Source organism: Rhynchophorus ferrugineus, unplaced genomic scaffold (assembly GCF_030347505.1).
Source record: "Rhynchophorus ferrugineus isolate W39M unplaced genomic scaffold, kcgeb_rfMv2 rfM4, whole genome shotgun sequence".
NCBI lineage: Eukaryota > Metazoa > Arthropoda > Insecta > Coleoptera > Curculionidae > Rhynchophorus > Rhynchophorus ferrugineus.
Window position 1 is genome coordinate 61,051,016 of NW_027472583.1, and position 27,782 is coordinate 61,078,797.

At 31.9% G+C, this 27,782-nt stretch overlaps 7 protein-coding genes across 11 annotated transcripts in view; 2 read left to right on the plus strand and 5 right to left on the minus strand.

The window, feature by feature from the left end:
* Positions 1-429: 429 nt before the first annotated feature.
* LOC143196434 (KICSTOR complex protein kaptin) lies at positions 430-2,887 on the minus strand. The gene is made up of 8 exons (XM_076404107.1): positions 2,534-2,887; positions 2,398-2,480; positions 2,162-2,347; positions 1,946-2,112; positions 1,620-1,889; positions 1,098-1,233; positions 627-788; positions 430-574 (listed from the first exon to the last, which is right to left on the minus strand). Exons 1-8 carry the CDS (start codon positions 2,790-2,792, stop codon positions 497-499), a joined length of 1,341 nt encoding a protein of 446 aa, XP_076260222.1. The 5' UTR covers positions 2,793-2,887; the 3' UTR covers positions 430-496.
* Positions 2,888-4,054: 1,167 nt separating this feature from the next.
* Mgat1 (Mannosyl (alpha-1,3-)-glycoprotein beta-1,2-N-acetylglucosaminyltransferase) lies at positions 4,055-9,947 on the minus strand. Of its 2 annotated transcripts, none has more exons than XM_076401744.1 (8): positions 9,244-9,947; positions 8,771-9,189; positions 7,160-7,364; positions 6,879-7,107; positions 5,521-5,625; positions 5,323-5,413; positions 5,095-5,265; positions 4,055-5,036 (listed from the first exon to the last, which is right to left on the minus strand). In XM_076401744.1, the coding sequence occupies exons 2-8, from the start codon at positions 9,149-9,151 to the stop codon at positions 4,923-4,925; spliced, it is 1,296 nt and encodes a 431-aa protein (XP_076257859.1). In that variant the 5' UTR covers positions 9,152-9,189; positions 9,244-9,947; the 3' UTR covers positions 4,055-4,922. The 2 variants fall into 2 exon arrangements, with proteins under 2 accessions (XP_076257859.1, XP_076257858.1); XM_076401743.1 differs by having other exon boundaries at positions 9,248-9,936.
* Positions 9,948-10,095: 148 nt separating this feature from the next.
* Positions 10,096-11,257, plus strand: MED8 (Mediator complex subunit 8). Its single transcript, XM_076401745.1, has 3 exons — positions 10,096-10,384; positions 10,433-10,678; positions 10,728-11,257. The coding sequence occupies exons 1-3, from the start codon at positions 10,217-10,219 to the stop codon at positions 11,091-11,093; spliced, it is 780 nt and encodes a 259-aa protein (XP_076257860.1). The 5' UTR covers positions 10,096-10,216; the 3' UTR covers positions 11,094-11,257.
* Positions 11,258-11,668: 411 nt separating this feature from the next.
* On the minus strand, positions 11,669-17,218 carry LOC143194939 (uncharacterized). The gene is made up of 8 exons (XM_076401741.1): positions 17,057-17,218; positions 16,471-16,674; positions 16,193-16,416; positions 15,855-16,138; positions 15,551-15,801; positions 14,917-15,285; positions 14,760-14,855; positions 11,669-14,698 (listed from the first exon to the last, which is right to left on the minus strand). The coding sequence occupies exons 2-8, from the start codon at positions 16,639-16,641 to the stop codon at positions 14,633-14,635; spliced, it is 1,461 nt and encodes a 486-aa protein (XP_076257856.1). The 5' UTR covers positions 16,642-16,674; positions 17,057-17,218; the 3' UTR covers positions 11,669-14,632.
* Positions 17,219-18,010: 792 nt separating this feature from the next.
* Positions 18,011-20,894, minus strand: CCT3 (Chaperonin containing TCP1 subunit 3). Its single transcript, XM_076401740.1, has 7 exons — positions 20,740-20,894; positions 20,617-20,678; positions 20,060-20,434; positions 19,768-20,004; positions 19,309-19,716; positions 18,575-18,779; positions 18,011-18,519 (listed from the first exon to the last, which is right to left on the minus strand). The coding sequence occupies exons 1-7, from the start codon at positions 20,774-20,776 to the stop codon at positions 18,191-18,193; spliced, it is 1,653 nt and encodes a 550-aa protein (XP_076257855.1). The 5' UTR covers positions 20,777-20,894; the 3' UTR covers positions 18,011-18,190.
* Positions 20,895-20,921: 27 nt separating this feature from the next.
* LOC143194942 (transmembrane protein 50B) lies at positions 20,922-21,743 on the plus strand. The gene is made up of 4 exons (XM_076401746.1): positions 20,922-21,118; positions 21,175-21,306; positions 21,360-21,495; positions 21,549-21,743. The coding sequence occupies exons 1-4, from the start codon at positions 21,017-21,019 to the stop codon at positions 21,653-21,655; spliced, it is 477 nt and encodes a 158-aa protein (XP_076257861.1). The 5' UTR covers positions 20,922-21,016; the 3' UTR covers positions 21,656-21,743.
* An 803-nt stretch (positions 21,744-22,546) lies between these two features.
* The window catches only part of LOC143194936 (uncharacterized), a 32,007-nt gene continuing 26,771 nt past the window's right edge, over positions 22,547-27,782 (minus strand). For all 4 annotated transcript variants that reach the window (XM_076401737.1, XM_076401739.1, XM_076401736.1 and 1 more), the window contains 4 exons: positions 26,046-27,393; positions 25,571-25,688; positions 25,268-25,507; positions 22,547-23,914 (listed from right to left, as the gene is read on the minus strand). In XM_076401737.1, the coding sequence (XP_076257852.1) occupies positions 23,825-23,914; positions 25,268-25,507; positions 25,571-25,688; positions 26,046-27,393 (1,796 nt within the window). In that variant the 3' untranslated portion in view covers positions 22,547-23,824. The remainder of the gene's footprint in view (positions 23,915-25,267; positions 25,508-25,570; positions 25,689-26,045; positions 27,394-27,782) is intronic.

Here is a 27,782-nt window from a genome sequence, read left to right on the forward strand (position 1 = left end):
TACTGAGATATTTTTCCATATATATTATGGTATATTTCGATTATACAAAAGTTATACTGTCTGACTATTCTATAACAAAATAATACAGACTCTGTCTCTAGTTTGTATCATACAGTGATATATAATTCTATAGTTTGTATTAATTCATGTGCTTATACTGTCAGTGCAGCGCTCCTTTAATTTCTAAACATTCAGCTTAGGCAATCACTTCTTGCTTTGGGTCAAACCTCTTAGACCGGAGCACTTTTAACGTTTGCTTAGTCATTCGGCCATCGTTCAAAGAAACTAACTAACCTATGTTTCATACATTGTGACATATCCACAAAATCTCCGACGAAAATCTTTATTTCACATTTTCAAATTTATAAACTCCTATACTCATCTTAAACGAAAAATGAGCGAACCTCATATTTTAAATTGAATAACAGCAATATTAAAATAATTTTATTACCATACATATAAGTCAGTACTCACATAAATATAAACACATCAAATATCAAAGTACACTAATTTTTGATAAGGTACAATTGTCCATTTTTTTGTACAGCATTCTTTGAACATACGCCTGATCAAGCTGCAACAGAAACCGCTTAATTAGGATCTCAAATATGTTATTTGACAATTACCTGAAACACGTGAAGCCCTTTCATTGAAAATACCACCAATTCCCTTACGCCATCTCCAGTTAAATCCAAGTGTTTCACGCATAGGATGGGGGCGGCTATGTGTTTTAATTCTTCCAAGTACCACTTACTTTCCGTCGTGTCATATTTATAAAGCAATATTTCCTAGTATTTACACATCATAATTAATTCATTACAGACTAGGGTTAAACAACAATTCTTGAAAATAGAAAATTTAGTTAACCATGCAAAATAAAAAAGTTGTTTATTATATAGTATTGTAAGTTTTATCATTTGTGTTGTTAATTCACTTTGAAAACTATGAAAAAAAACGAAATTACTTTTTCCCCAACCAATTATGTCATGAATAAGATCTATCCCATACAAACTTCTACGTGAGCGTTGAAAAAATGTCTTTCTATTTTCAATGATTGTAGCTTCATTACTCAAACATTTTATTGTCAATATACCTACATCTGAACTAGTTCCAATCAATATCTCCTTTTTACGACAAAAATCTATATTTGCTACTGTACAGCACGACAGCACTGTACAATCGTCCAAACGAGGTAATGTGTGATAGTCACTCAGTCCATATTTTAATACATGACTAAAAATTAATACCAGAAAATTCATATTATTTTCAAAATGACAAAATCAAATCGGTATACGAGGATCCTTGAATAAACCCATAGAAATAAATAGAAACATAATCTTATAGCTATATATTTTTCAATATATCATGCTTCATCTGATTAAAAACAACCAAAATAGGGTTGTTATATATTAGTTGTTTACAAGATCTTCCGAAAACAAAAAATGGTAGAAAGTTAGAAAATAAGAATTATTATTTAAGAAAAAAAAACTAAATATCCTGGAAAAACAATGCCATTGTAAACAGGACAAAAGACAGACCCTTTTGGGGTTTGCTGTATTTTTAAACAATTTATGAAAGAACCTCGTAGATATTGCAATTACTGATCAACATCAACGTACCAAAATAAAACTGGTGGTAGAATAGTATTCACTACTACCAAGTTTATGACAGGTCTACCGTCTCTTTTCTCTGGTTTCAATTCTGGTAAACATAAGGGATCAATACAGTTTTTATTATCCATAGTTGGTTTTTCAAAATCAGCGTACAACTGAATGCTTGATATAGAATTTCCAAATCTGGTTGACATGTTATAGATAATTTTGTTTGTTCTTGTGTCAATTTTCAACAGTTTCACATAACCACAGTCACAAGCGAATGATGTTATTCTCCTAAATTTGTCTTTGTATTAAATCAATTTTTGTAACGTTACAGGTGTAAATCTTACTCAGTGTAGTTATTTATATGGTAAAAATCGATCCACAACACTGGACTTGGTGTCTTTCCAAATTCAGGAAATCTTTCTTTGGTTTCTAGTTCTTTGTAAATGTGTTGTGAAGTATCTTCATGATATACATGAACCATGTTATCACTTCCAGATAGAACAAATACAATCTAAAAATCTTTAATAAAAATTATGAATATAGAAATATATTTATTATACTTCTCTAGTAGCATTTCCATCATTATTCCAATGTACTAGCTCAGTATGTGTAAGCTTATATGGAATAAAATTCAATCCAATAGTAAGGCAGTTCTGGGCTATATCCTCAATATTAAAATCCTCATGATCCTCCGACTGAGAATATATATTAAGAAATGTCTCTAATGTATCTGAATCATTGCTGTTCTAAAAATTGTTCATTAATATATTTACTACAGTTCATTGCGGTATTTTACTTTTATAAACGTAATTCCAATCACAAATTCATTGTTTAAGCTAGACTTGTTGAATGCATTGAGAGAAATAATTTCTGCTCCACCTACAAACGACACAACTTACACTAACATTTCATATAAATTCGTCGGGACTTACTAGGTATATAAGTGAAAGACACTTCTTTTGTCGTAGGTACTAAGACATCATCGGTATCTCCTATATACTCGAAATAGAAAATTTCTCGTTTTAGAGATGCTATTAATACTATTGTATGGCCATTTGATAATTTTATGTCCGTAAGAGAATAAATATTTCCCTGCGATGGTATGTGAAAATAATGAGCTTCTTTGAGATTATTCATCGTTAATATTATTAATTTAATTAACACATTTAAAGACACAAGATATATATACATAAAATTCCTCTCTGTTTTGTGTTTAAAGAATACTTCAAATAAAAATTTTAAAGAATGTTTTTGAACGTTTGTGTCAATAATAAAATAAACAAACAAAAAAATGATCATATATTTCTATCAATCATATATAATAATAATTTTTCAACAAATTGTCTTAATACAAAGACATATTGGAAACGCCAACTAATATTTACTTAATTATTATTATTTAATTTTTATTATTATCATAAAAATGTTGTCGAAGATTTGAATCGATTCGACTGTTTAATTCGAATTGATGACGTCAGATCAAATATATGACGGAAAATGTTACTGATACAAAATTATGGAGTAAAATTGGATTTTAATAATATGGAGTATTATTAATTGCAAAAAATACTATAGTTAACCGGTTACATATGACATCCTAATAATAATAATAGAAATCAGATATAATCTCTATATGTTAATAATTCATATTATTGATTAAAGTAAAAACGACCACAAAAGATAGAGTCTATATATTTTGTGAAAACGACACTAGAATCGAAATATAATAGAAACAGCAAGGTTTTTAAAATATCTATTAGAGAGAAATTATTATAGTAAACATAATTTTCCCGTTGTTTCAAATAAGTGTATTTAAAGTCAAGTATGAAACTACACTATAGTCACATATGAAGCAACAAGGCAAAATAAAATTCGTAGCTCTATAAGGAATTACAATGTAGTTCTGTGGTATATATACGTTAAATTCATTTTTCAGCTATAGCCCTTGTATAAAAATAATCATCTTCCATATATTTCTATCAAGAATTGACTTTTTTTTAAAACATTTATCACTTTAACAGAAGTTTTTACATATATTTTGGATTCTTAAGCTCTAACTATATATTATTATAAGCCCACTAGGTTAACACAATAGACTTGGTGTTTGAACTGAAAAGAAGTTTCGAAGTTTATATAAAACTCTATTTGAATAAACTAAGGGATTTAAAATGATTCCTTAGACTTTACCCTCAAGATCGATAAGAATTTAAATTATTAAAAGAATTTCAATCAAATTAAAAATAAAATTCTGATTGAGATTTTAAAAAATCCAGAAATGAACTAATTACTTAAATATTAAAATGTCAAACGTGACTTGTACAGACACAGCTGTATTCTATTATTTTATTTTTCAAATTAACTAGTATGACATTTAGTATTTAGTGTCACTGCTATTTTGAATTGACTATATGTAATGTTAGTATAAACCAACAAATTTAAAAATCATAACATTATTTAATATAAGGATTCATTTTATTAAACAATTTTTATTTACAAAGAAAGCGTTTTACAACATCGTCTTATGCATATTTACATAAACTTGTCGTGCCGATTGGCACACGATTACAGTTTTGGCTTAATAATTGTCCAAGAACCATTTTTAATTTGAAGCCATTAATACCATGAAACCACGTACAGACATTACGGGCACAAAATAATAAATATTGAACGGAAAATATTTTAATATTCACTGTTCATGGTGTTAATTTTTTTATTTCGAAAATATTAGTCTTTTAATGGTAACAGAGTAATTCGAGATACTAGGCATGACGACAGCAATAAACAATCACAAACATACTGTATTTATCTAATGAAGATTTGGAAAAAAATATTTATTTTCGTATTTAGAGCGAAACCGATCATTGATAAAAACGACTAGAGCGGTTAAATCAGCGCAATGATATGATGGCAATGTTGCTTCAGGATTTACCATTTTGATTATGCCACTTTATTGGAATTGTTTTTTGTCTTTTATACTCTGCAGAAATTATATTTTTGGGACATAGCAAACAAAATTAGTCATCATGCCTGTTTCATGTTTAAAATATTGGGCACGAACAAAGAAACCTTAGTAGTTTCTCAGGGGCACCCCTCACGTTTTAATAAATTAAACTAAAAGCTATTACTGTTGATTTCGACTGCAGTTTTGGTCATATAACCGATTCAATATCAATTTCATGAGTATTTCTAAATTTTAAACAGAATATCCGTTTAAATTTTTAGTTAAAATTCGAGTAGGTTATTCGATACCACCTTATCATTATAAAAACCATGTATATGGAATGCCCTATAGGTTGGAAAACTAGAATGGATAGATGTGCGTTAACTCCACGTCAGGTCGTACCCTTGCCAACTAACAGGCGGTGCCAGATGTACCGTACGTCCTTTGTAGAAGAACGTTACAATGCCCCTATACGCCATCCTCGGAACTCCTCCCTGTATTGACCAGACAAATAAATATAAATTTATTAATACCTGATAGGGTGAAACCTACACGAAAATCGTCCATTAAACCCAACTTCTTGGCGGCCGTCTTGTAATCGTTCACCTTCCTGTATGTGATGCGTACCGAACCATTCACGCTAATGTTATTATTCCTAAGATCTTCGTAGCTTATCACAGGCATCTTGTATACTAATCCTACAAACTCTTTGTCATAAGTATCCTGAAATGGTACAACAAGCGCATTACGTCGTGAACGTTCGGTGAATAATCGTGTTACCTTTATTAAGTAGGTAAGGTTCATCTTAGTGAAAGGCACAAACTTTTCGTTTAACTTAATGAATTTTAAATGTCTATCAAAATACATGCCGCTGAAATAGCACAAACATCGTTTAGAACCGTCGACTCTATTATGAGAGACCGTCCAATGCAATCAACGTTCACATTGAACGATCCCATTATTTTACAGAAGACTTACTTTGAAACTCCTAGTTTACCGAAAGTCTTAGTTCTCGAAATCTCTGGTCTGATACAAGACCGGTCTTGTCTCTGAGCAGGCGACCTCATCCAGTCATCCCAATAACTGAAATTTACATTATTATTAGAATTTCAATAAATTATATACGTGTATATAGGCCCAGTTATGTGTTTTTAAATAATTTTGAAAATTACAACGCAATTTTAGTAATAAAATGTCCACGACTTTCAATACAAAACATTGATATAAAGCAATTCATGTGTTGGTTGTTTTTTTTTTTGATATGATAATAATAATCTCCCCTATCGAAATTATAAAATAATATATTTCTCCTAAACAACTGTTTTCGTTTTTCAGGTGAAAACTGATTTTGAATCGAAAAAACTCAGCTGAAAACTTTATTTGAAAAATGAAATAGATCTGATTTACTAATTACTAGAAAACACAATAAAATAAAGTCTGGGTCCTGCGAGAATGTGTAAATACTAAAGGGAAACGAGAAAGCATTTTTTCAGTAATCTACAAGGATTACTATTTCTATTTTGGGCCTACTAATGAAATGACAGTAATTTATTAATGAAAATATCATTATTGTTTTTCGAAGTTTTACTTGCGCTTGAACTAATCTTCGTAACACTTTTTCAATTCTGATTGGAGCACCTCAAAAAGATGGTCTTTGAAAGCATCAACGGCTTAATCAGGAGCCGAAAAATGTTGGCCACGTAATTCATTGATATGAGGGAACAAAAAGTCATTTGGTGCAAAGTCAGGGCTGTATGGAGGATGACTGTACTTCTTTCCCGAAACAGTTCTGGTAAATCAATTGTATACCTATTAGTTACTAGTTATAGGCGATAATTTTATTCGTGCTCCAGTCACTTTGTTAGTTTTGGCACGTCTTGAAAGACCAATTCATGTCTTGCTATCTTGTTTGGGGCTCATATGTATAGATCCGAGACTCGTCGTCTGTGTAAATGTTATACACACGCCTAATGTATTTATTAGCCATTTCTTCGCCTGAGCGAACTGCGACCACGATAAAATTCGTTATATGGACGTTTCATAATGGCCAGGGATGGGTCTTCATCACCAAAAGTTAAAGTAAATTGATGGCAGACAAATGTTCACGACTAACTCCATTATTTCACTGAGGATATTTTCAAGTTATGGTTATCAAACTTCTAATCGGAAATGTCAGATACAGCTTTTAGAAGAGAACACTTGGTTACCATGGCTCAAAAATAGCAACCCTTGTATGTGTAAGTAAGTAACGAAATTATTATTTCAGTAAATACACCAGTATTTTTCTTTGACAAACTATTATTGTAGCATTAGAGAAATTGGACATAAAAACTTACGCTTTGGGCCATTTCAGACTCAACTCAGACCACACATTTCTAGTCAACATCCAACCTAACCCCGGGAAAAAATCCGTCCTGTACAACACATCCGGTTTCTCGCTGTCGATTAAAGCCTCTTTGCCATTATCATTCCATGCTGATATGCACCATAATGTAGGATCTTTCACCAGCAGAGGATAAGTCCCCAGGAAGTACTCATAGAAATCGGGGGATATTTCCAAATCATCTACGAAAAATGCTCAGGCTTTCAAAGTTAATTAAAATTTTGAGGAAATTACCTTCAACAATTATAACCGTCGAAAAATTGAAATTGAAAAACATCTGGTTCAACGCCCACTTATAATGTCTTGCAATTTTAAAGTAACCTTTGTATTTCTTTTCCTTTGGCAGAACAGGTATGTCGGATTGATCAGGTTGCTGGATGAGTGTTAGAGTCGAGCCATAGCTCTTTATAATATTTGTAGTTTCGTCATGGCTGCAGTCCTAATAATAATAATAATTACATTTTACTTTAAACGCCAATTTAAATCAAGTCCGTGTGAAAAGTAATTTCACTGGTTCCTACTAAAGAGCTTTCGTATGTCTAGTAGCGCATTTAAACCATTCAGGGTATAAAGGCAGACCCATTCGTGTATCTAGTTAAACAATAATGCGCTTTGAAAATGAAGATAAGGGCTTATATCAATACCTAAACATATCCAGGTAGACCGGCATATTTCACTTTGAGACCTCGTTAACTAACAAAACGTTGACAAAATATAGGTTTTGACCCATTTACATAAAACAAAAGAAGCTCAATACATGGGTTCTACATGTATTAAGGTTTTAAAAAAGTGATGGACCGAGTTTCCATTTAGAAATCTGCTGAAACGAAACGTAATCTGAATCATTTTTGAAACGAATGATTGCTTGTCGTGAGATGAATCACGTACCGCAATGATATGGGAAAAAAATTGTGGCTACAGCTTGGAGACGCTTTATAAACTGTGCCCGCATTGACGCCAAGGAAGTGAACTATCCTGTAGAATTCAAAAAGAATTGTTCATTGTGGGCTGCTTGTACCTAGCCAAACCATTAATTCATTAATAATCAATGCGATTGAAAAAAAAACAGCTAGAATTGATCAACAAGAAAGGTGTTGTATTCAATTATGATAGGATCAAAACATTCTTAATGGTGTAAAGGTAGTTTCAAGAAAGTCTTATGACAATCATTTGGATCAGTTCAGGAGTTTCGAGAAGTTTTATAGTGATGGTTTTACCAGAAAAGTGAAAAATGGTAATTGATCAAAACAGCATGTATATCATTGGTTAATATTTGTAATTTATATGAATAAATTCATTTCCAAAAACATGAAGTAAGTAAAGTCTTTATTCAATATTTTAATTTGCCTAATTTAAATAATCCTGATAAGTCATAGACATATAATTTAGCCCCTTATATATTATAGTTGCCATAAAACAATAAAACTTGATATCTATGAAATATCTATAACATAAAGTATTTATTATTTTCAAAACTATTCAAAATAAAATTATATGTACTATGTATGTAACTTATTATGCTATTTAAGTAAGTTCAACAGCCTTCCTTCCTGTAATGAATTGTATTTTTATTTTATGTCAAATATGTGCCTTTTATATGTGTTTATCCATCGTAAAATTATATAATACAGTTCTGATTTAAATTATAAGGCATGACTTGATTTAAAAGGTAAATATTCCATTAAAATGACTAATGAAATAAATATAATTTTAATTGGTCCATAATGAACTGCTTGATCAACCAAGTTGAATTGATAACTTACTACTTATTAACTGCTAATTTTTATGTTGATATATCAATGTAAGACATGGAATTGCAAAAACATACAAACTAATAAAACTTACCTGACTCACAAATATAGGAAACTTTTCAGCACTGGGTCTATACTTTAACAACTCATCCAAACATCTTGTCACAGTGATTCTATTACAAGCAATAACCAAAACTGGTAATTGGACATTTTGAAATTCTGACTGTTGATTTTCATTGTTTAAATTGCTTTTGCCTTCTCTTCTCTGTTTCTTTATCTCTAAAAATTCTCGTACGCTACTAATTATATCATTATTGAGCTTAAACTGTTCCTGTACACCCAGTTCCAATTGATTCAGATTGTTGTTGAAAGCCTTATACTGTTCACCAAAACTATTTGAGAAAAATATAAAAATAACAGTTGACCAGACCAACAAGATTATGCCTACTATTAAGTTAGGACGTTTCAAGCGCATGATACCATTAATGAAACTATTTATCGTTTACTGTAAGCCTAAAAATTAGGAATATCACATTTGTGTTTACCGATAAACATTTATGTTGAAACTCACGTAAGCTTTCATGTTATTCCTGTGTTAAATAAACTTCTATATCTTACCCATATCGTATATTTACAACAAAAACCGTTATCTTAAAAATTGTACAAAACTCGTATCCCGAAAAAGATACATACATCTGTATTATTCGCTTACGAATTTAAGTCAAAATAAAATACTAATTTTGCTTCCAGTGTGAAGTTAGCTCCCTTAACTATTATATTTGTCAATAGTTTATTCAGTATTTTACACTATATTTTGAAATACGTATATGTTGTTAAAATATGATAGAAAAGTTATTTTACTAGGTATCAGTTATTAATAATATATAAATACTATAGAGATACTGAAAAGTTATCGATATATTATAGCGATATATCGATATCTTATCAAAAATATAATACAAACACTACAATATATAAAAATGTATGTATAAAAAATATGTTTTGCAGTTTTAAAGATAACAAAAATATGGACCCCAATATATCGATATTTTTTAAAACCCAACATCCCTTTGAATAGCTACGTTAACCATTCGACGATGTAGCCCTTTCATATATTGTTTATACATAGGAAACTGTTTAACTCAATATCGAATATATTTGGTATAACCACCAGAATATTTGAGACTTATATTGAAGTTGACAAAATTCGTAAAAATTTAATAAGATCAGTTAAGGTCTAGGAAATTTTAAAATACAAAAATGAGAACTATTAAAATTAATTATCCAATTATGTAAATATTTTGTATTACTACCAATATTAGGAATGTCGGCCGTGGCGAAAAATAAGAAATATCAAATCAAGAAACATCTATTTGCCTTTTTAATTAGCAACGTACCGCTAAATGGTTTGGATAGAAACTTTTGATAAAAACTTACTTTCTAATTTTTCTAAAAAGGAAGAAATTGCTAGGTTATATTTGTTATTTTCAAACAGTGTATTATCATTCCAAATAGTCTTTTATTATTTAATTCGTAAATAATGCAGCAACGAGAAGAAAAGCAATTAGAATCTTCCTTAGAGTCTATTATTCAGCGAGTTAACGATTTGAAGGCATCGTTGTCGTCTATGATAATGAAAATTGAAACAGAATATGAGACACTCAACTGGCCTAAATTTTTAGACAATTATGCTCTAGTATCAGGACAAGTAATATATATTGAGTGATTAAACCAACGTTTAATAGATTTTTTTTAGCTAATTTCTCTATCAAAGGTTTTAAGTCATGACAAGTGTACAAATCTTCGAAATCTTACTGTACTGCCTTTAATGCTCTCACCAGAAAGAGATGAGCAACTAGTTCAAATGACTGAAGGACGTATAACAACATTTTCTTATGATTTGGTACCAGATTATTTAAGGACTAAATTGGAGCCATTAGCCGAGCAAAAGATGATGCAATTAGAACTTAAAGCACAAAATTTACAGTATGATAATGCACAGGTATATATGACATTCATTTATGCATTTTTTGCTCAATTGATTCTTATAGAAACAAATAGCAGCTTATCAAAAAGTTGTTTCACATGTCTGGGATATAGTTAACAAAGCCAGAGAAGAATGGGAGGTGGAAGCATCATCTAGAGGCAGTACCCAACAGAATTCTAGTGTTGCTGATACTCATTTACTAGTAGCCGCAGTTGGAATGGGCAAAAATTTAAAGATGGGGGGAAACCCCAATGGACAACCTAATCCTACTTCTGGTGGTATGATGGTTGCTCCACAGGGCAGACCTGGGGGACCTCCTGGTCAAGGACCAATCCCCCCAAGTACTCAGGCAATGTCGATGAATAAGGCTCCATCTGCTATCAAAACAAATATTAAAAGTGCTGCACAAATGCACCCATATGGACGCTAATCTCACAAAAATACTCAATATTTTTGAAATTTGAACTAATTTGAAAGAAATGGATGTGGAATGTTGATGGTATAAGTAAATTTAGTCAAAATGTATATCATATTTATATGTAATAATTATTAGTTATAAAATATATGTTAATATTTCAATACTCTTCAAAACAAGATTGAAGCTTTTTGGTTGTGTGGATAGGCACATTATCATTTTGGAATATGGCAGTCATATGCTAATTATAGTAAATAGAAAAATGTAAACGGTGATTCATCGGATATCATATTTTTCTAATTATGAAGCAAACATGTAACAGCAAGACGAAACGTGAGTTCACTGTTACTTTGTGACTATATACTGCATGGTTCTTTGTATTATTTATGTACTGCCTTTACTTTTTATGGGCGTTGATAAAATTATATATCTAACCTTTAGTTTTTCAAAAACATAATATAGTAACTTTGATTTGAAATCTAATGAAAAAAATGCAAAAATATTTATATTTCAGGGGTGGTAATTTTATTTTTAATTCGTTTTAACCCTTCAAATAAATACCTTTTTAGGATGTAGAATAATAATACAGATTTGCATACCTCGAATATATTTATAAAACTATTTAAACTAGATTATAACAGTAAACAAAAAATATTTATAACAACGAAATACTTAAAAGCCTGCAAAAGATTAAATCATATACATATATAATCTTAATCGGAAAATATATAATATTTCACCGTTGGAAAAAAACAAAGAACTAACGCATTACGCTCTGGGAGATACTGATTTTTCTATGGAAATGCTTACCGATATTAAGTTAAAAACTAATCAAAATCTCTCATTTCTACATTCTATTTATACAGGGTTATGTGTCAAGAATCTTGATTAGTAAAGTAGGGCGGTTTTATGTATAAACTCGTAAATTCTTTAAAAGTATGTATATGCATACTTAATAAAGAAACAACACTAATAAAGATCCTTCTTTATCTTAACAATAAGCGAAACAAATACAGTTTCTTAAGTACTGGAAAAATAGAAGAGAATAATGTGGAATAAAAAAGAATATATCTGGAACCACTCTCAATATTAACAAAAATAGTATAATATAATTTCGATCACAAATACCTAAGAAAGGTATAATAATAAACATATGAATTGGCCGACAAAATAACCGAACGTTTTTAAATCACTTTGTTATACAGTGTAATATCTATTTGAAGTGATAATTATTGTATTTGTTTAACGAATTTTAAAATTTCAGATAAAAAAAGTACTCTTAAAATAATAACATTTATAATAGTAGGCATTGGAAACAAAACAGAAATATCGTTTCAACAATACTTGTCTTCGTCACCCACACCTTCTATCCATTACTATTTATTTAGTTGGATATTCTGTGAATTGACTTTTCACATTATAAAGGATACTTTCTCGTATAAATGTTTATAATTTTTTTAAATATACTTCAGTACAGTAGCTTTATACTAAATTGTTAACAGAAATTCAACCAACACGTCAAGAAGACTTAAGGCACCAACATTAAGCTTTTATTTCGATTCATATTCAATGACAATTCGTAGCGACACAATTTTTGTTTAATTTTCAAAGCCCACTCTGCTAGTTTTTTTACAAAATGTTACATTGGATTTGATATTATGAATCAAACACTTCAAATAAACCGTTTTAAAAACCGACACTGTATATCAGTTTATAATTTTGTTGTTTCTTAAGCGAACAAAAAGACATCTAATATATTCACTTATATAGACCTGGTCTCTTTAATTCATAATAAAATATAAAACATATAACATTAAGATACGTGATAATACTTACGCCCGTGTTGCCAGAGAAACATTTTATTAAGATGTAACGTCCGAGTCGTATTCGATTATCGACAAATACAAATCGGACGGAAATCAAGTCTAGTTCGCTATGAACACGAACGAAGAAAAATCAAATCGCATATTCGGACGTCAACAGTTCCTTTGAAAACATTCACGCGTTCGACGGTGACTGTTTCCAAAAATCCGGGGATACCGAGAAACATGGCAATATCACCTGACAGTTTTTGTTCCCCTATATACAGTAAAACTCTCTATGGTTCAGCATGAGTGTTACATTTTAACTAGGAGTACGAATAGGTATATAAGTGTTAAAACGTAACACTATGCCGAGATATACGTCCTAATTCACTATCTTACACTATGTATATAAAATGATAAAGGTTAAAATACTGACCAACGTTTGAATAATTTATATTGATTTCCAAACATGCACTGTGGACAGTAACCTATTTATCCTTAAGGAGTTAATGCGACTTCTTGATTTGACAGACTCTACAGAAAAATATTATACCAATTTCTCCTTAAAACAGTGAAAATTGACAGCACGGCACCAACACCTTCTTTTGAATAATACTTGTTTGTTTTTCTAAAGCCAACTTGTTGACTGAGTATTATAGCTAGTGATTACTTCAATAAAGAATGTAATATAATATTTTCCTATGAAGAAACTTGAGATTTGTCAAATTAAGGTACTTTATAAAAAATATTGTTTTACTGATAAAAGTTGATTTTGCAGGATTAATGTTTCTTGGCTCTTAAGGCAAATCTTTTTTCGTGCGTCACTATATAAAAATGCTTCTATGTGGCGGTTAATGATTCTGTATGCAAAGTAAAGTGGAAGTTTATGGTGAGAATGTTCTTATGCATGATAGAAAATATAAGGGTGTCAAATTACAAACATTATGGGCTGGAGAAGATACATAAACTTAGCAAGAGATGCATGCCATAGAAAAGATCCAGAATGTACAAAAATGAGTACTTCACCGGCTAAATGAAAAAAGATAGAAAAGCAGAAGATGATGTACTCTCTGAGCAATCAAGACTTCTTTGTGCTTTAACTCAGTCAAACATGAACATTGATTGAAAATGTACGAGTGCATTGTATAGATAAAACAATTAATAAATTTGAATCATGGATTGATAAAAAGGGCACAAAAAAGTCAAAAAAACGGTCATAGACAACTTAGATAGGAAATGTTTTACCTGCCTTATTCACCGGACTTGGTTCCTTCTTCTTTTAAACCATGTCACTCATCAGCAACTATGCGATTTGTCCTGACGGGACACAACGAGAAACGTATTGCAAAAAAAATCTCAACACGACAAGGCCAGTATTCTTAGAAACAAATAACTTTTTATTTGATTCGAAAAAATTTAGTATCATGAACCGTCATATCTGGTAAATATAGTTCTCCCTAAAACAAAGGAAAAACAAAAACCTCTACCGAAAAGCATCCGGGGGTAACTTAACAAATATAACGTACAACCGTTTCGATCACATTTGCGTTTACTATATTGCACAGTGTACCATCGCTACTGGCTCGCGAATCCCCGAAATATTGCTGCTTACGAAAAGCAAATGATGAACGACAACCCGTGGAGCCAGAGTTAGTCAGTACTTTATCGTTAAGTAGTTTTGTTTTTTTTTTTAAATAAACGGATGAGATTGTCCGGGGGTGGGATGAGGGGCTGGCTCTTTCTTCCGCTTTAGTCGGGTGGTAAGTAGCTGAAGAGTTTAAATTTGTTTCGAATGTGTGGTCTTACGTCTTCTTTCTGAAAAAATACGATGATATGTTAGAATCGCGGATGATGGAACGAAACGAGGACGCCTTACCATCTGCACAAGGTCTTCCAAGAAAGGCAACAGTTTAATTAGCTCCGAATCCGTCCTGTCTACAAACCAACTCTCGATGGGAATGCCGTTGTTGAGCTAAACAAGAAACAAATTGTTTATATTGAGTTATTTACTAAGCTCATCTTGTCGGTCTTACGTGATATCCAAAAGCTTGCGGCGAATTGTCGATGATGATGGTCTTAGACAGGTCCCGTCCCAAGATCGATAAGTCCTTGATGTAGTTGCCGTTTACACATACACAGTGTTCCCGGAATAATCGGTATTTAATCCACTTCCTCTCTGGATCGAGCAAATTAAGCAACTTATCCGCGTAGACCCTCTTGGAGGCAGTGAATAAAATCACCTCAAACATTTGGGACACTTTTTCCATGAACTCCTTGAAATAGGGTCTGGTTCTCACGTAGACTGTGTAAGAGCAATCTTGAAACAGGACCGGGAAATTGAAACTCGCATCACTAAGTTCCTGAAGACTACAGTGGACTAACGTTTCATCTAAGTCGAGAACCTGCACAATTCACGAAATTAGATTGCTACCACTTGATGCACCTTGTACAAAACTGTATACATAATAAAGTAAACTTGTGATCGAATAACCGAATAAAAGCATAGCTTTAAAAAAATCATAAAGCCAAACCATATAAGTGATAACTTTATCGAACAAGGCGAGATTGAGATCATAGCCATATCTTATGAGATTTTGAATTACTGAATCCCAGAAAAGCAAAAAATTTCCATATTTTTTTTCAACAAGCTTAAAATAAATCACTTACCAGACTAAATTCAGGGCTGGACCGTGTCTTTAACGGTAGGGCCGGACATTTCGATCTCATTTCGAACGTAAGAGGCGGCAAATGTTTGATAAAGAGATATGGATCGAAGGCTTCCCACGAATCCTCGACAACTTCGACGTGTTCTGGCTGAGTATCCAGCCTTTCGTGTTCCTGAGGTACCACGCTGGTTATCAGATTGTCTTCCTGCATGCTGCAGCTGTATATGTTGGCGTAATCATACACAACATTTGCTGACGGAAAATAAATATTAGAATATTATACTGGTCATTTTCACTTGACTCACCAATATTAACATCTTTAGCCATTTCCTCATCAAGCATATTGGTGAACTCTTGTGGGTTAACGTTACTCAACACATTAATATCCATTTGAAGTTGGGTAAAATCAGGTTTCAGCGATGAATAGTCATAATACAATGATTCACATACCTTCTCACTGTACAACCCATATTTCTGATATTCACAGCTTTTTTTCTCCGTTATATTGAATTGCATTTTACTGGTGTAATCTTCTTTCAGATTTTCTTGACAACTGATTATATTAGTGTTAGCATCTAATTCAATCGAACTAGAAAATTTAGCATATTAAAAAAAATAAATTTGACTAATTGTGGCAACAAACCTATATTCAACTTCTTTAGGCAAATCACCTTCCAAAATATTATCGGAAGGCGTTTCATATGAACTAGTAGTGGCATAAAACTCGTAATATTTATTGGATGACCCAATACCATTATTATTTGGTAATGTATCTACATTGATATTTTCAACAATTTTTTCATTAGGTTGTTCATAAATTTCAGGCACAATTTGAGCTTGATAATTCTCCTTACATTCTTCAGCAACCTACATTTTAAACAACATTATAAAGTCCATTCCTAAGTATGAAATAAATTATACCTGTTTTTCTTTTTCGACTGTTGTGGTTTTCTTAATAGATTTCTTAACACAAGCCTTGTAGAACTGACCTGTCTTGTTCTTGGCAGTCCAGGGTCTTTTCACACCTTTCTTTCCTTTTTTATAGCCAAGGCTAAAATGACCCTTTGATCGTTTCTCACTCCTAAGCCACATTCTGTCCTATCCATCTAATAGCTTATGTTCAAGCTAAAACAAAAAATTATTGCATTGTGTTTGTAATAATTATATATCAGATTAGATAAATCATGTTTTATGATTTAAATCGTCATATTAAAATTAATTATCATATCTATTTTGTAGGGTTTAATACCTACACCATAGGATTTAAAAGTATTCGCGCTCTGTCAAAACAAAAAACAAATTATATTATTATGTGCACAGTACATAACTAAATGTGAAACAAGTGATTTTTAAATATCAATCAAATAATCGTAGTATAAACTAGTAAGAAAAAAATGTTTACAAACATAATCTAAGCGGCTACCTTGAATATATCCAAAAAATAAAATTGAAATATTCAAAAGAAAATAAGACTGCACTAATAAATACGGACATTAGGAATACTTACGTTAAAAACAGTGCGACGATGCAAAAAAGACCGTGGTTGGATAATTTGTCCCTAGAACATTTTTTAGGATAAACGAAAACTAACCACTGTTCGCATCAACTTTATCAAAATGGCGGCCCACGCGAGTTGATTGATGTTTTGTATTGGGGCATGCGCCCTAGTGGTCGAATCCGCCAATGGTCGCCATCCTTGTCTATATAATTGGATCTTCTAGAAAAGTATCTTTTTGAATAAATGTTTAAACATGTATATAATTTAAAGCTTGTTTGGATGGTAAAAAAGAAGCTGTTGATATAAGTAATAGTGCCAAGAGAAATAGAACCATATAGTTATTTATAATTAAATATTCCATTTTATATATATATACATGTAATATATTATTATTATATTTAAGGTATTCAGGAGGAATTTGTTTTTAAAATTGTGCATTATATTAAAAGACCTAGATAAATTGTATTATTTCATTATATTAGATATATGTGTATACGCTTTATATAATTTAAGATAAATAGTATAATATACTTTCGTTTTAAATGATATACATACATATGAACAATACGGACGTAACCCTGTCCAGAACTAGACAAAAGGAGCACAGACACAGAAGGATATTTTCAATATTTTGTGATCATATTTGATGCGTGGAGTGACATCATTCGCAAATATCACTAAATAACTAACATTTTTGTAAGACTTTAGCTTTAAAATATTTTTAAGTACGCATCGCAAATGATGGAGAATTATTGAGTTTTAGTACATAATACATGGAACTATTATCATATAGCTTACAAAAGCAATATATAAAAAAACAAAATGTCAAAAACTGCGATCCTTCCGATATGCATAAAAGCCGGCATACCTTCTATATAAAAAAAGAACGATGATGCTGTAACGTAATAGTAACTAGATTTATTTCAAGTGTGAGGAAGATGGTCTTAAATGAGGAAAGAGAGATGTTTTAAAATGTTTTATTTCCAATTATGTAATTTAAAAAACTTTTAAACAAGTGAAAATGTTAAATAATGATTAGCTAGCATACCTTGGCTAGAGGTAAGAAAAGTGCTGTAAAAATGGTTACATTGAAAAAAAAAATGAAAAGCAAAGACTTGAGATAAAAAGTGACCGTTAACAAAATTATTCTTGCATCGCATTCGTGGTTTCCATTTGCTGGGAAGGCGTCGGTGGCTCGTTATTACCCCTCTTTTTGGATCCGGAAACGATGTCGTCGATACGCAACAATAAAATGGCGGTTTCGACAGCCGTTTTGTACGTTTGAAGTTTGACGGCGAGAGGCTCCCAGATACCGTTTTCTTTTTGTTCGACCAGGTCCCCACTTTCTCCATCGATACCCCACGTGCAAGGGGAATTTGAGTCAGTGTGATTGGCGTGTTTGGCTCTGAGCGCTGTAAGGGTTCTGATGGTGTTCGCGCCGCAATTTTGGGCTAAAGTACGTGGGATTATTTCTGTAAAACAAAATGTTTTTAATAACGCATCTTATCTATTTTTTTTAATCATTACCCAAGGCATGGGCGAGAGCTCTATATGGCCCGTGCGTTGCCTTCTGCAATAAATGCTGGGCTACAGCCATCTCAACAGCACCACCTCCAGGTACCAGACGAGGCTGTAAGACAATATTTCTGGCCACTTGTAAAGCATCTTGCAGGTTTCTCTCAGTTTCATTCAAAATATCTTTACTAGCGCCACGAAGTACGATGGTACAAGCCTAAACATTAATAAAATGAATACCTCACTGTCGATCTAGACTGTTAACAGAATGTTTTGGGGAGTCTGCGCGTGCATATTTTAGCAAGACAAACTGACAGCTTAATCTGTTTTTTAATCATGCAAGCTTGCACATTTTTATTAACTTATTACTTGTTTATAAATGGTTTAATAGTATTATATTAGGGTTTTATTTATTCATATTTTTTTAAATAGAAATATAACCATTATAAAACCAATTACAAACTAACCAGCAGAACAACGCTAAGACTATAGAAAGGTAGCTGGATTAGCAGATATGAAATTTTGTAAAATAGATGATAATGAATAGCCACATAATATATAATAATATATAAATAATAAGTGATGTCTTTTGTTTATTTAACCAATAGTTGTTGCGTTTTGAATATGGAAAAATTCAGTGCAAGCCTGATTGCACATATATGTGATGTTTATGGCGATAATAACCTAAGTGAACACTATATTTGTATGTATTAGAAAAAAAAAATATATAAGTACTGTCTACATACCTTAGGATTTTTACATTTAGTAATAAAGCAGAAATATTCATCTCCCAATTTCTTAATCTCAAAGAGACCAGCTCCAGTACCCACATCACTTTCCTGCAATTCCTCAGTTCTGTTAACAATGGTGGCCCCACACGCCCTTGCTATTCTGTTATTGTCAGATTTACGCACGCGGCGAATTGCGCTGATACCAGCTTTCAATAGGAAGTGCTGCGCCAAATCTGATACCCCCTTTTCAGTAAACACCAAGTCAGGTTTGAGGGCAATTATCTCATCACATTGTTTTCGGACATGCTCCTCTTCAATTTCCAACATCCTGGTAAAATCACCTTCAGTTGTTATTTCTACGTTAGTCTGAGATTCGCCTTTTTTATACTCAAGTGAGCAATCCAACAAAATTATCCTGGGATTCTACAAATAGATTGTTGTGCAAGAATTCAATTCATATTAGTAAAACTGTACCTCAATATATCTCCTCATTTTTGGATGTGTAACATCCTTATTAAGCATAACACCCCTTAGAATCTCTGAATCGTCTAAAGATCCACCTGGAATTTTTTCGACTTTTGCATATCTTTTGATATCTATTTCTGTTCTGCCATTTTCTTCAAACATTACAGTTTGAACAGCATCAAGAGCAATATTGACAGCTAAATCTGACCACTTACTAATGAATTTTGTACCCACACAACCTTTAACCTAAAACAAAAGAAATTACTACCAACATATTAATTTAAAAAATATATTGATTTACCACATTGGCTAAAGCCTTTTTGTCATTTTTATCAATAGGTATACTTAAAGGTCCTTCGAGTAAAGTGACCATATCTTCCAGTGCTTGTCTATATTGTTTTATTATAACGGTTGGGTGAATTTGTTGTTCCAAAAATTGTTCAGCAGCAGTTAACATCTCTCCAGCTAATACAATAACTGAGGTGGTTCCATCTCCAACTTCTTCATCTTGTGTGCGAGCGATTTCGATCATACTTTTCGCTGCTGGGTGCTGCACTGTGATTTCACGTAGTATTGCATTTCCATCATTGGTCATTACAATTCCACCCATAGGATCCATCAACATTTTCAGCATGGCTTGTGGACCAAGGCATGTTCGTATTACATCGGCTACTTGCTGAAATAACGATATTGAGAATGACTTATTGTTAATCTTTATTGTATCATGTAATGCATAGGTGTTTAATATGGCATAAAAGTGTATTAACGTGTATACAAATAGTATTAAACTTCATATTCACATAGTAATATCTAAACTTAGGGCGTTATTATAAAACTTAAAAGCACGTGCAATATTACCTTGCCGGCATTTATGTTTTCCAGCTGAACTTTTCGTCCCGACTCACGTTTTGTGTTTTGGCCTAAAACCGATATATATCTATTAATATCATAAAATCCCCAATAAATTAAAGTTTTCATTACTTAAAACCAAAATCGGAGCACGTCCACCACCAAACATTTTAATTTTTTTGAGTCACTAATTTATATTGGGAAATAAACCTAAAAACCAGTTTCTTCTTAAGGATACAAAATTGAGAACTGACAGAATGACAGCATAATGAAGTAGTTCACCAAAATGACCTAAAGGTGGAGCAATATCTGAATAATCTGATTAGTCATAGGTTGTCAAAGGAAGTTGTCAATCATTATTTATTTTGTTTGTTATTTAAGATAAAATTCAAATTAAACGTTATTCTTAATGGCTTTAACAGATTTATTCGAAAATATTAACATGCCGTCTTGTATATGGTTTCAGGGTGATAAACGAAATGCTTATGCTTCACTACTTGCTGGTTTATTGGTATATGTTCTAAACGGTAATGATGGTATTTTTAGTATATATGTATACTGTTTTAGTTTTTCACTGGTTGGTGGATAATCATCGATTCTGCTACTATTAAACCTGGACAAATACCAGCTGGCTATTGGATGTGTGGAGTAGCAGGTACATTATCTCTTATTATGGTTAATTCTGTTTCCAATGCACAAGTAAGTCTCAATAATATATGGTTTAAAAAGAAACAAATTTATCTATTGTATAGATGAATGGTGATTCTTATGAAGGAGGATGTTTAGGAACAAGAGGTGCTAGGATTTGGGTGTTTTTAGGATTTGTAATGGGTTTTGCAGCTGTCATTGCATCATGCAGTATTCTTTTTACAGTCTATATTAATCAAGGTAAGAAGATATGTGTATGCTCTATATTATATTGTACTTTCATTTTCTTTCAGCTGGGAAGTCAAAATCAGCAGGTGTTTCACTGTTTTTACAAAATGCTTTGATTTGCATTGCTTCGATCATATTCAAATTTGGAAGATCAGAAGATGTTTGGGCTTAATGCAGGCAATTGTATATTTAAGTTAAATATGTATTAAGTGTATATTTTAGTTATAAATATATATGATTTTTTTTCATTATAAAATTAATTCTCATTTATTATTGTTATAGCTTTTAGTATTTTAAGTTTGAATAAAATACAAAATAATACATTTTAGAAAATATCAAAATAAAATGTATAACAAGACAACCTTTATAATAATATATTCCAAGATATTTTGTGACAAGTTCTTTCTCATGACAGCCTGTCTTCTAATAAGTAATTTTTCAAACACTATTTACCTGAATATCATAAATTAAACTGTTATGCTTACCAAACGATCATTTGTTTGGTTAACTAGAGCACGTTACAGAATATAGAGTACTCTCTTTTTGTAACCTTGACAGATAAAGATGAATGTGCATTTGTAAGCATCATATGGGTAGTGCTTATTGTTATTTTAATCCATTATCAGCTGTAATGTTAAAGATATACTTACAAGAATGTTAGTTAGAAGCCAAAGCTTGATGAATAAATGTCAAAATTATTTGCCGGCCTTGTGATTATTCCAACACGTTATGAAATATGAATAGGTTTAACATGTAAAACTATCAATTTACTACAAAATACCATTTTTCTTTAAGAGGCGATTTGTTGAACGGTGATACAAAACGTTAATTTGACGTAATTTAACGTTAATTTTTTAGGCATCTCGCTCGTTACACCATTCAGTCTTAAAATATATGGTCTGTTTCCTTGAAAACAATGTAGTCCGCCCAGAGTTGTAACAGTCGCGCGATGTAACATATATGTATCTGCCCATTTTTTTTTTACTTACAAAGTGATGTCTGGCCAGGACTGGTGCTTATAAATATCGAGAAGGTACAAGTATATAAATAAAAACTAAGTGGATTGTGTTTTAAACAAAATGTATTAACAAATTTTGAATCTTTTTAACAATAAAACAAAAATTAACAATTTATAGACATAGGTACCTTATGAACAGATATATACAGAAAAAACAACATAATATACATATTTCTACTGCACTCCTTCCTTCGTGTCATACATCTCTATATATTAAAACAAAATGTACAAATTACCTAAAAACAGGTAGAATAATGTCGGATGTAATATAAGAAAAATCAAACAGAATGATCAATCTTCAAAACAGTTGAAACGAAAATAGTAACATCAAGATTGGCTTAGATAAATTGTTTGGAATTTAAAACTAAATATTTCCTATTTTTGATTATTTCCTCATATTAAGGATTAACACTCAAAATGTTAATAATGAAAAAAACTTCAAAACTTATCTACCAATAGGTAAGGCTGTAAAAAAATCTATTAGGTGTACAAAAATATTTTTTAGATTTTTTCTGCAGATCAATATAAGAATTATTTCTCTACAATGTAAGATTATGATATCATGTTGTGATTGGAAGCGACAGTTTGGCACTACAAAAGATATGAATTTTACTTCCCATATGACAGGGAAAATCCCTAAATTTATCAAACTATGACCTTAAGTAACTTAGTAAAAGGTGGACTTAACAAAATAGATCACCATTTAAAGCTCGTAACCTAAATGGGTTATCTAATATACATGGGATAAAATAAATATATTTAAACTGTATTGAAAACAACCAATTATAACTTCTATTTTAAGTAGAAACGGCAAAACAATAAGTAGCGATTTCAAAGAAATATCTTCACAGATCTGGGATAAAACACAAAAAGAAATGCAAAAGAACGTCTGATTTAAATCCTTTATAGGACTATTACAACTTATACTTAACAATAGTAGTTATGTCCCTCTTGAAATCTTAACCAAATATTTACACTAAAAGTTTTTTTTTTATCACAATAACAAATTTGACACAATAGAATATAATAAGTATGACTCTACAGCTACTACTCTCACTAGCTGTAAATGATAATAGTATTTTTGTCTAAATAGTTTTCACAAGATAACTTAACATATATACGTATAATATATTCTAAGGTAAAGATAGTGACTTTATTTTACTTTTACTAAAAAAATAATCATCATATTTATAAAAACTCTGGCACTCATTTTTTCGCTAAAATAATATGTATAAAATGTATAAACTTTCTTTATATAGGTTTTGTTATCAGTCTTCGCTTCAATAAAATATAGACATAATAATAATTTATAAATAGCTTAGATTAAACATCGATATTTGATCCTGACTCGACGTGATTGTACAACGATTGGAGTTTGTTAGGATCATTGATAAAAACTTTTTTGGCTAAAGTCTGAAAAAAAAGAAAAATATCCATTAGTTATAATTCACACATACTCCACTAGTAGCGCTGCTACTACATTATGGGATTTTAATGAAATTATATAGTCAATCATGATTCATTACTTTACACCTGTCAACGTCACGCTGGTTTACTTGATGTTTAATAGATATTTCTATATTTAAGCAACAACTGTCGCATATAAAAAAAAAACCAGCGCCGCAACTGACGGAACATTAAAAAATATTTTTCGTTCCTTTTATAAGTTTGTTGGTATTATGGAAAAACATACATTAATTTTCTTTATATCCAGTCACTGACAATGTTCCTTAGGTATCGAAATAATATGTACGTGTTTAATGCTAATTAATTGTTGTGTAACTATACAACTTTGGTAATGTATGTAATATGCTATATTTTTTACTTTTTAATTTGGCTATAAGGTTGATTTTTTTTTAATTTCTCATATGTAACGGAAAAATAGATAATTCAAAATATATTAAACATTAATTTTAAAAACTGGGATTAGTTATGTAAGGCAGATATATTTGAAGACAGTGATGGAATCAGCAGTACATGTATATTTGATAATTTATTTCGTGTTATTGAATTATTGTTGAACTTCTATAATTTATGGAATACAATAGTTTTTACACTTTGAACTCTTGCCTTATCAATAAGACAAAAATAACAAAATGAACTAACATGAAGATATTTCACTTAATTTCTGTCAGTTTGTATAATAATAATTTTGGGCAACTATACCAAGCTGTTCTCTATGGGGGCTACGTTTAATTATAATTTAAAGGTGAAGGTGTGTAGCGGAGGTTTACAAAGTTGCTGATAAATTCAGTACACAAATTATACTATCTTGTACAAAACAATGCCAAAAAGTTATGTTGCTCTAGTAACCATCGTTATGTATGAGAATATTTCTTTAATAGTATTTAATCTTAGATTTTCTGTAATCAGAATTAATAGACTATAGATATTTATGAGGATTTGAAAAAATTAAATTATGTATATTTTTCCTCACGCTTTTAATATATGTGAAATATAAAGAAATTTGAAAGTAATTATAATCTTTGAAAAATAAAAGTTAATACAAGATGCTGTATGAAACTTATTTTACTTTAGAAATATCTTAATGCTGTATTTTCGAAAATCATAATATTAATTATTTATATTTAGATTTATTTAATTTTTCATTGTATTTGCTATTTGTGTAATATTGAAAATGTTTTACAGTGACTAGCAATAGACTGACCCACAATCAATTTTTAGTTAATGAGCTTTATGACTGTCTCGGCATTTAATAAAATTAATGTATGCTTTATTAAAGAAGTATATAGACAAAAATAATACCTTTAAACTCTCTAAGCATTGGTCCACATCACTAGTATTGATTTCAGTCAGCAAACTGTTGGACCTTTCGAGTTCGGCGTAAAGCCCGAACGGAATCTTGTCGAGACACTCCAGCTTCATGATGTGCATTTTCGAACGCAGATGCTTAGCTAGATGCCCGTGAATCCTGAACGCTATATTACAGTCTGAACATTTGAAAGGCCTCGGTTCTGAAGATGATTGAGCTGGTGATGAAGATAACTGTAAAATTACGCGCGAACTGTATTAAAATCCACAGAATTCATTGGGAACAAAAACTCATACCTTACTATAATGACTAGCACTTCTTTCGTGTTTCTGTAAATGTCCTTTCGTTCTGAAACTCACTGAACACGAATCACAGCGAAAAGGTCTTTCCAAATAATGTATATTCATGTGTAACCTAAAAAATGTAAATCCACATTAGAAAAATTGTTTCTTGGAAACCTTCTAGTATTTAAAAGTATTCATCCAAAGAACTTGATCGTATGTGATGTTGGTAGTCTGCTCAGATAATTTCAGACTATTGTTCTTTATTTTAAAATTAATATTTGTTTCTTATTTTAATTTGTTTTTAAATAATTAAGGTCAAATGAATGTAATTTAATTAAATTTCGGTAAATGCCAATATTAATATTGTTTAAAGTTCGAAATGTAGGCTTTTTAATCATGCGAGTCATAGGCGACTGGATATTTTGAGAAAATGGTTTTGATCGAGCACTATCTCATCCGGTGGTTTGTTATTTATCGATTGTCGTACCTTAGCTGGGAGGGTTTGTTGAAACTTTTAGAGCATATAGAACAGCTCTTGTTTCCCTCGGGTTTCACCAGAAGATCATTGACGTCCTTGGAAAGCCCTAGACCAATGTCTCTGCCGCCTTCGGCGCCATCGTTTTGCGTGACCAGTTTTAGGTACTCGGTCGCCACGCTTTTCGCCGACATATTCTTTTCGAGTTTCACCTGTTTAGTCGCTACGTCCGCCAAAGTCTCCATAGCGCTATTATCATATTCCACCAATCTGGGTGTATCGCTGCTGCTCGTATTATGCATCTCCGCATCGGAATAATTATAATGAGTCGGTGGTGGCTCTGGCAATGACAGCTTGAAAATCACTGCACGTTGTTGTTGTTTCTTTTGACTCAATTCTTTATTTTTGTAATTATTTTCTTCGACCATTCGTTGCTCGTCTTCTAGTGTATTATATGGTTGCGAGCTCCTATTAAAGAGATCTTGAGAACCAACGTAAATGTGTTGATTCGTCTTCACTCCTTCGTATGGGACATAACCACTAGATTCAGGTACAGCTGGCGATGAAGGGAGAACGTCTCTTTTTTCAGCCGAAGCCATGGATAGATCCATTACTTCATCGTTCCGATGGATTTTCGTTTTGAATGAGTTCTCCATGAAAGATATCTTTCTTTTCCTCTCGAGAGAACTGTCTTGAAACACCATATCGTTAACTTTCAACGTCGGAACAGGACTGTTTTGGAATTTGCCATTGTTTGGGGGATGCGGTGGAGTTTTCACTATGACATTACGCTCCACGGATTCTTGGAAAACATGACGGGGACTGTGAACGGTCGGGGAAGTTGAAGGTGCTGCTGTCACAGCGGCGGCGTATTTCTGTATAACGTGGAACGTTTTGATGTTCTTGGGTTCGCTTAGTTCGGTCCGATCCGTGGATGAGGGTCTCTTCGGCTCATCCGTCACCGGGCTATGGACGTCCTTGCTCTTACCGTCGACAGACAACGACGAGGTATACGGATATGTTAACGGTCTCGTGGTGGTCGTCTTCCCCAAGTACGTGGACACGCTCTCCTCTTCCTGCGAGCTCTTTTCTGTCATCGAAATATTTTCCGCTATTTCCTTGCATGGCTTATAATTTAAATTATCTAGGAACTTGTTCTTGGCATAGTTAGTCTTGCTCACGTAGGCGATCTCTTCGGTGGTCATGATTTGGTCGTTATTGGACGGCGAATTTCCGGTTTGGAGGATTCCAGAGGGGCTGAGGATTTCCGTCACCGATGTCGAGATCGACGTGGTCTTTTGCGACAGCGAGAGTAGACCGTAAGCGGCTTCGTGTTCTTGTTGGCGGGTCATCGATTCATCTGAAAATAAAATGAAGTTGGTAGAGTGGTAGGAATAAGGTCAGACGCACTCGCACGAATCGGATATACACGTGCATGTTACTCTCTTCAAAAGACATAGCATACAGACATATGTTCAATAATCACATTCATCAGCATATGTTCAGGACAGGGAAGTCCTATATAATTGACTCGTTATGTTCATGAGCTTTCCGCTAATCTACATCAGGTTGTGTTTATTTGGTAATTCTCCGGTTATGTTTTTATTGACTTATTTTAATATATTATTATTTCTCATGTATGGTTGTGAAAATCATACAAAATTTAAAACATATATTGAAGATGAATATGTATTAAAATTCGTCCAAAAACATACCCAAAATATGAACAAAAAGTATAATATACTCTAG

Coding starts and splice junctions, on each gene's coding strand:
- LOC143196434 (XM_076404107.1), bottom strand. CDS start 2,792: ATGTATATATATCTTGTGTCTTTAAATGTGTTAATTAAATTAATAATA. Junction 2,113..2,161: donor ATGGAAATGCTACTAGAGAA/GTATAATAAATA, acceptor AAAGATTTTTAG/ATTGTATTTGTTCTATCTGG. Junction 789..1,097: donor TGATTGGAACTAGTTCAGAT/GTAGGTATATTG, acceptor TGTAAATACTAG/GAAATATTGCTTTATAAATA.
- Mgat1 (XM_076401744.1), bottom strand. CDS start 9,151: ATGCGCTTGAAACGTCCTAACTTAATAGTAGGCATAATCTTGTTGGTC. Junction 5,266..5,322: donor ACCTTACCTACTTAATAAAG/GTAACACGATTA, acceptor GTACCATTTCAG/GATACTTATGACAAAGAGTT. Junction 5,037..5,094: donor GTTTAATGGACGATTTTCGT/GTAGGTTTCACC, acceptor TGGTCAATACAG/GGAGGAGTTCCGAGGATGGC.
- MED8 (XM_076401745.1), top strand. CDS start 10,217: ATGCAGCAACGAGAAGAAAAGCAATTAGAATCTTCCTTAGAGTCTATT. Junction 10,385..10,432: donor ATGCTCTAGTATCAGGACAA/GTAATATATATT, acceptor GATTTTTTTTAG/CTAATTTCTCTATCAAAGGT. Junction 10,679..10,727: donor TACAGTATGATAATGCACAG/GTATATATGACA, acceptor TGATTCTTATAG/AAACAAATAGCAGCTTATCA.
- LOC143194939 (XM_076401741.1), bottom strand. CDS start 16,641: ATGTGGCTTAGGAGTGAGAAACGATCAAAGGGTCATTTTAGCCTTGGC. Junction 15,802..15,854: donor GGCTAAAGATGTTAATATTG/GTGAGTCAAGTG, acceptor ATTTTCCGTCAG/CAAATGTTGTGTATGATTAC. Junction 14,699..14,759: donor TGGAAGACCTTGTGCAGATG/GTAAGGCGTCCT, acceptor GTATTTTTTCAG/AAAGAAGACGTAAGACCACA.
- CCT3 (XM_076401740.1), bottom strand. CDS start 20,776: ATGTTTGGTGGTGGACGTGCTCCGATTTTGGTTTTAA. Junction 20,435..20,616: donor AAAACATAAATGCCGGCAAG/GTAATATTGCAC, acceptor TCGTTATTTCAG/CAAGTAGCCGATGTAATACG. Junction 19,717..19,767: donor AAATGAGGAGATATATTGAG/GTACAGTTTTAC, acceptor ATCTATTTGTAG/AATCCCAGGATAATTTTGTT.
- LOC143194942 (XM_076401746.1), top strand. CDS start 21,017: ATGGCTTTAACAGATTTATTCGAAAATATTAACATGCCGTCTTGTATA. Junction 21,307..21,359: donor ATTCTGTTTCCAATGCACAA/GTAAGTCTCAAT, acceptor TCTATTGTATAG/ATGAATGGTGATTCTTATGA. Junction 21,496..21,548: donor TACAGTCTATATTAATCAAG/GTAAGAAGATAT, acceptor ATTTTCTTTCAG/CTGGGAAGTCAAAATCAGCA.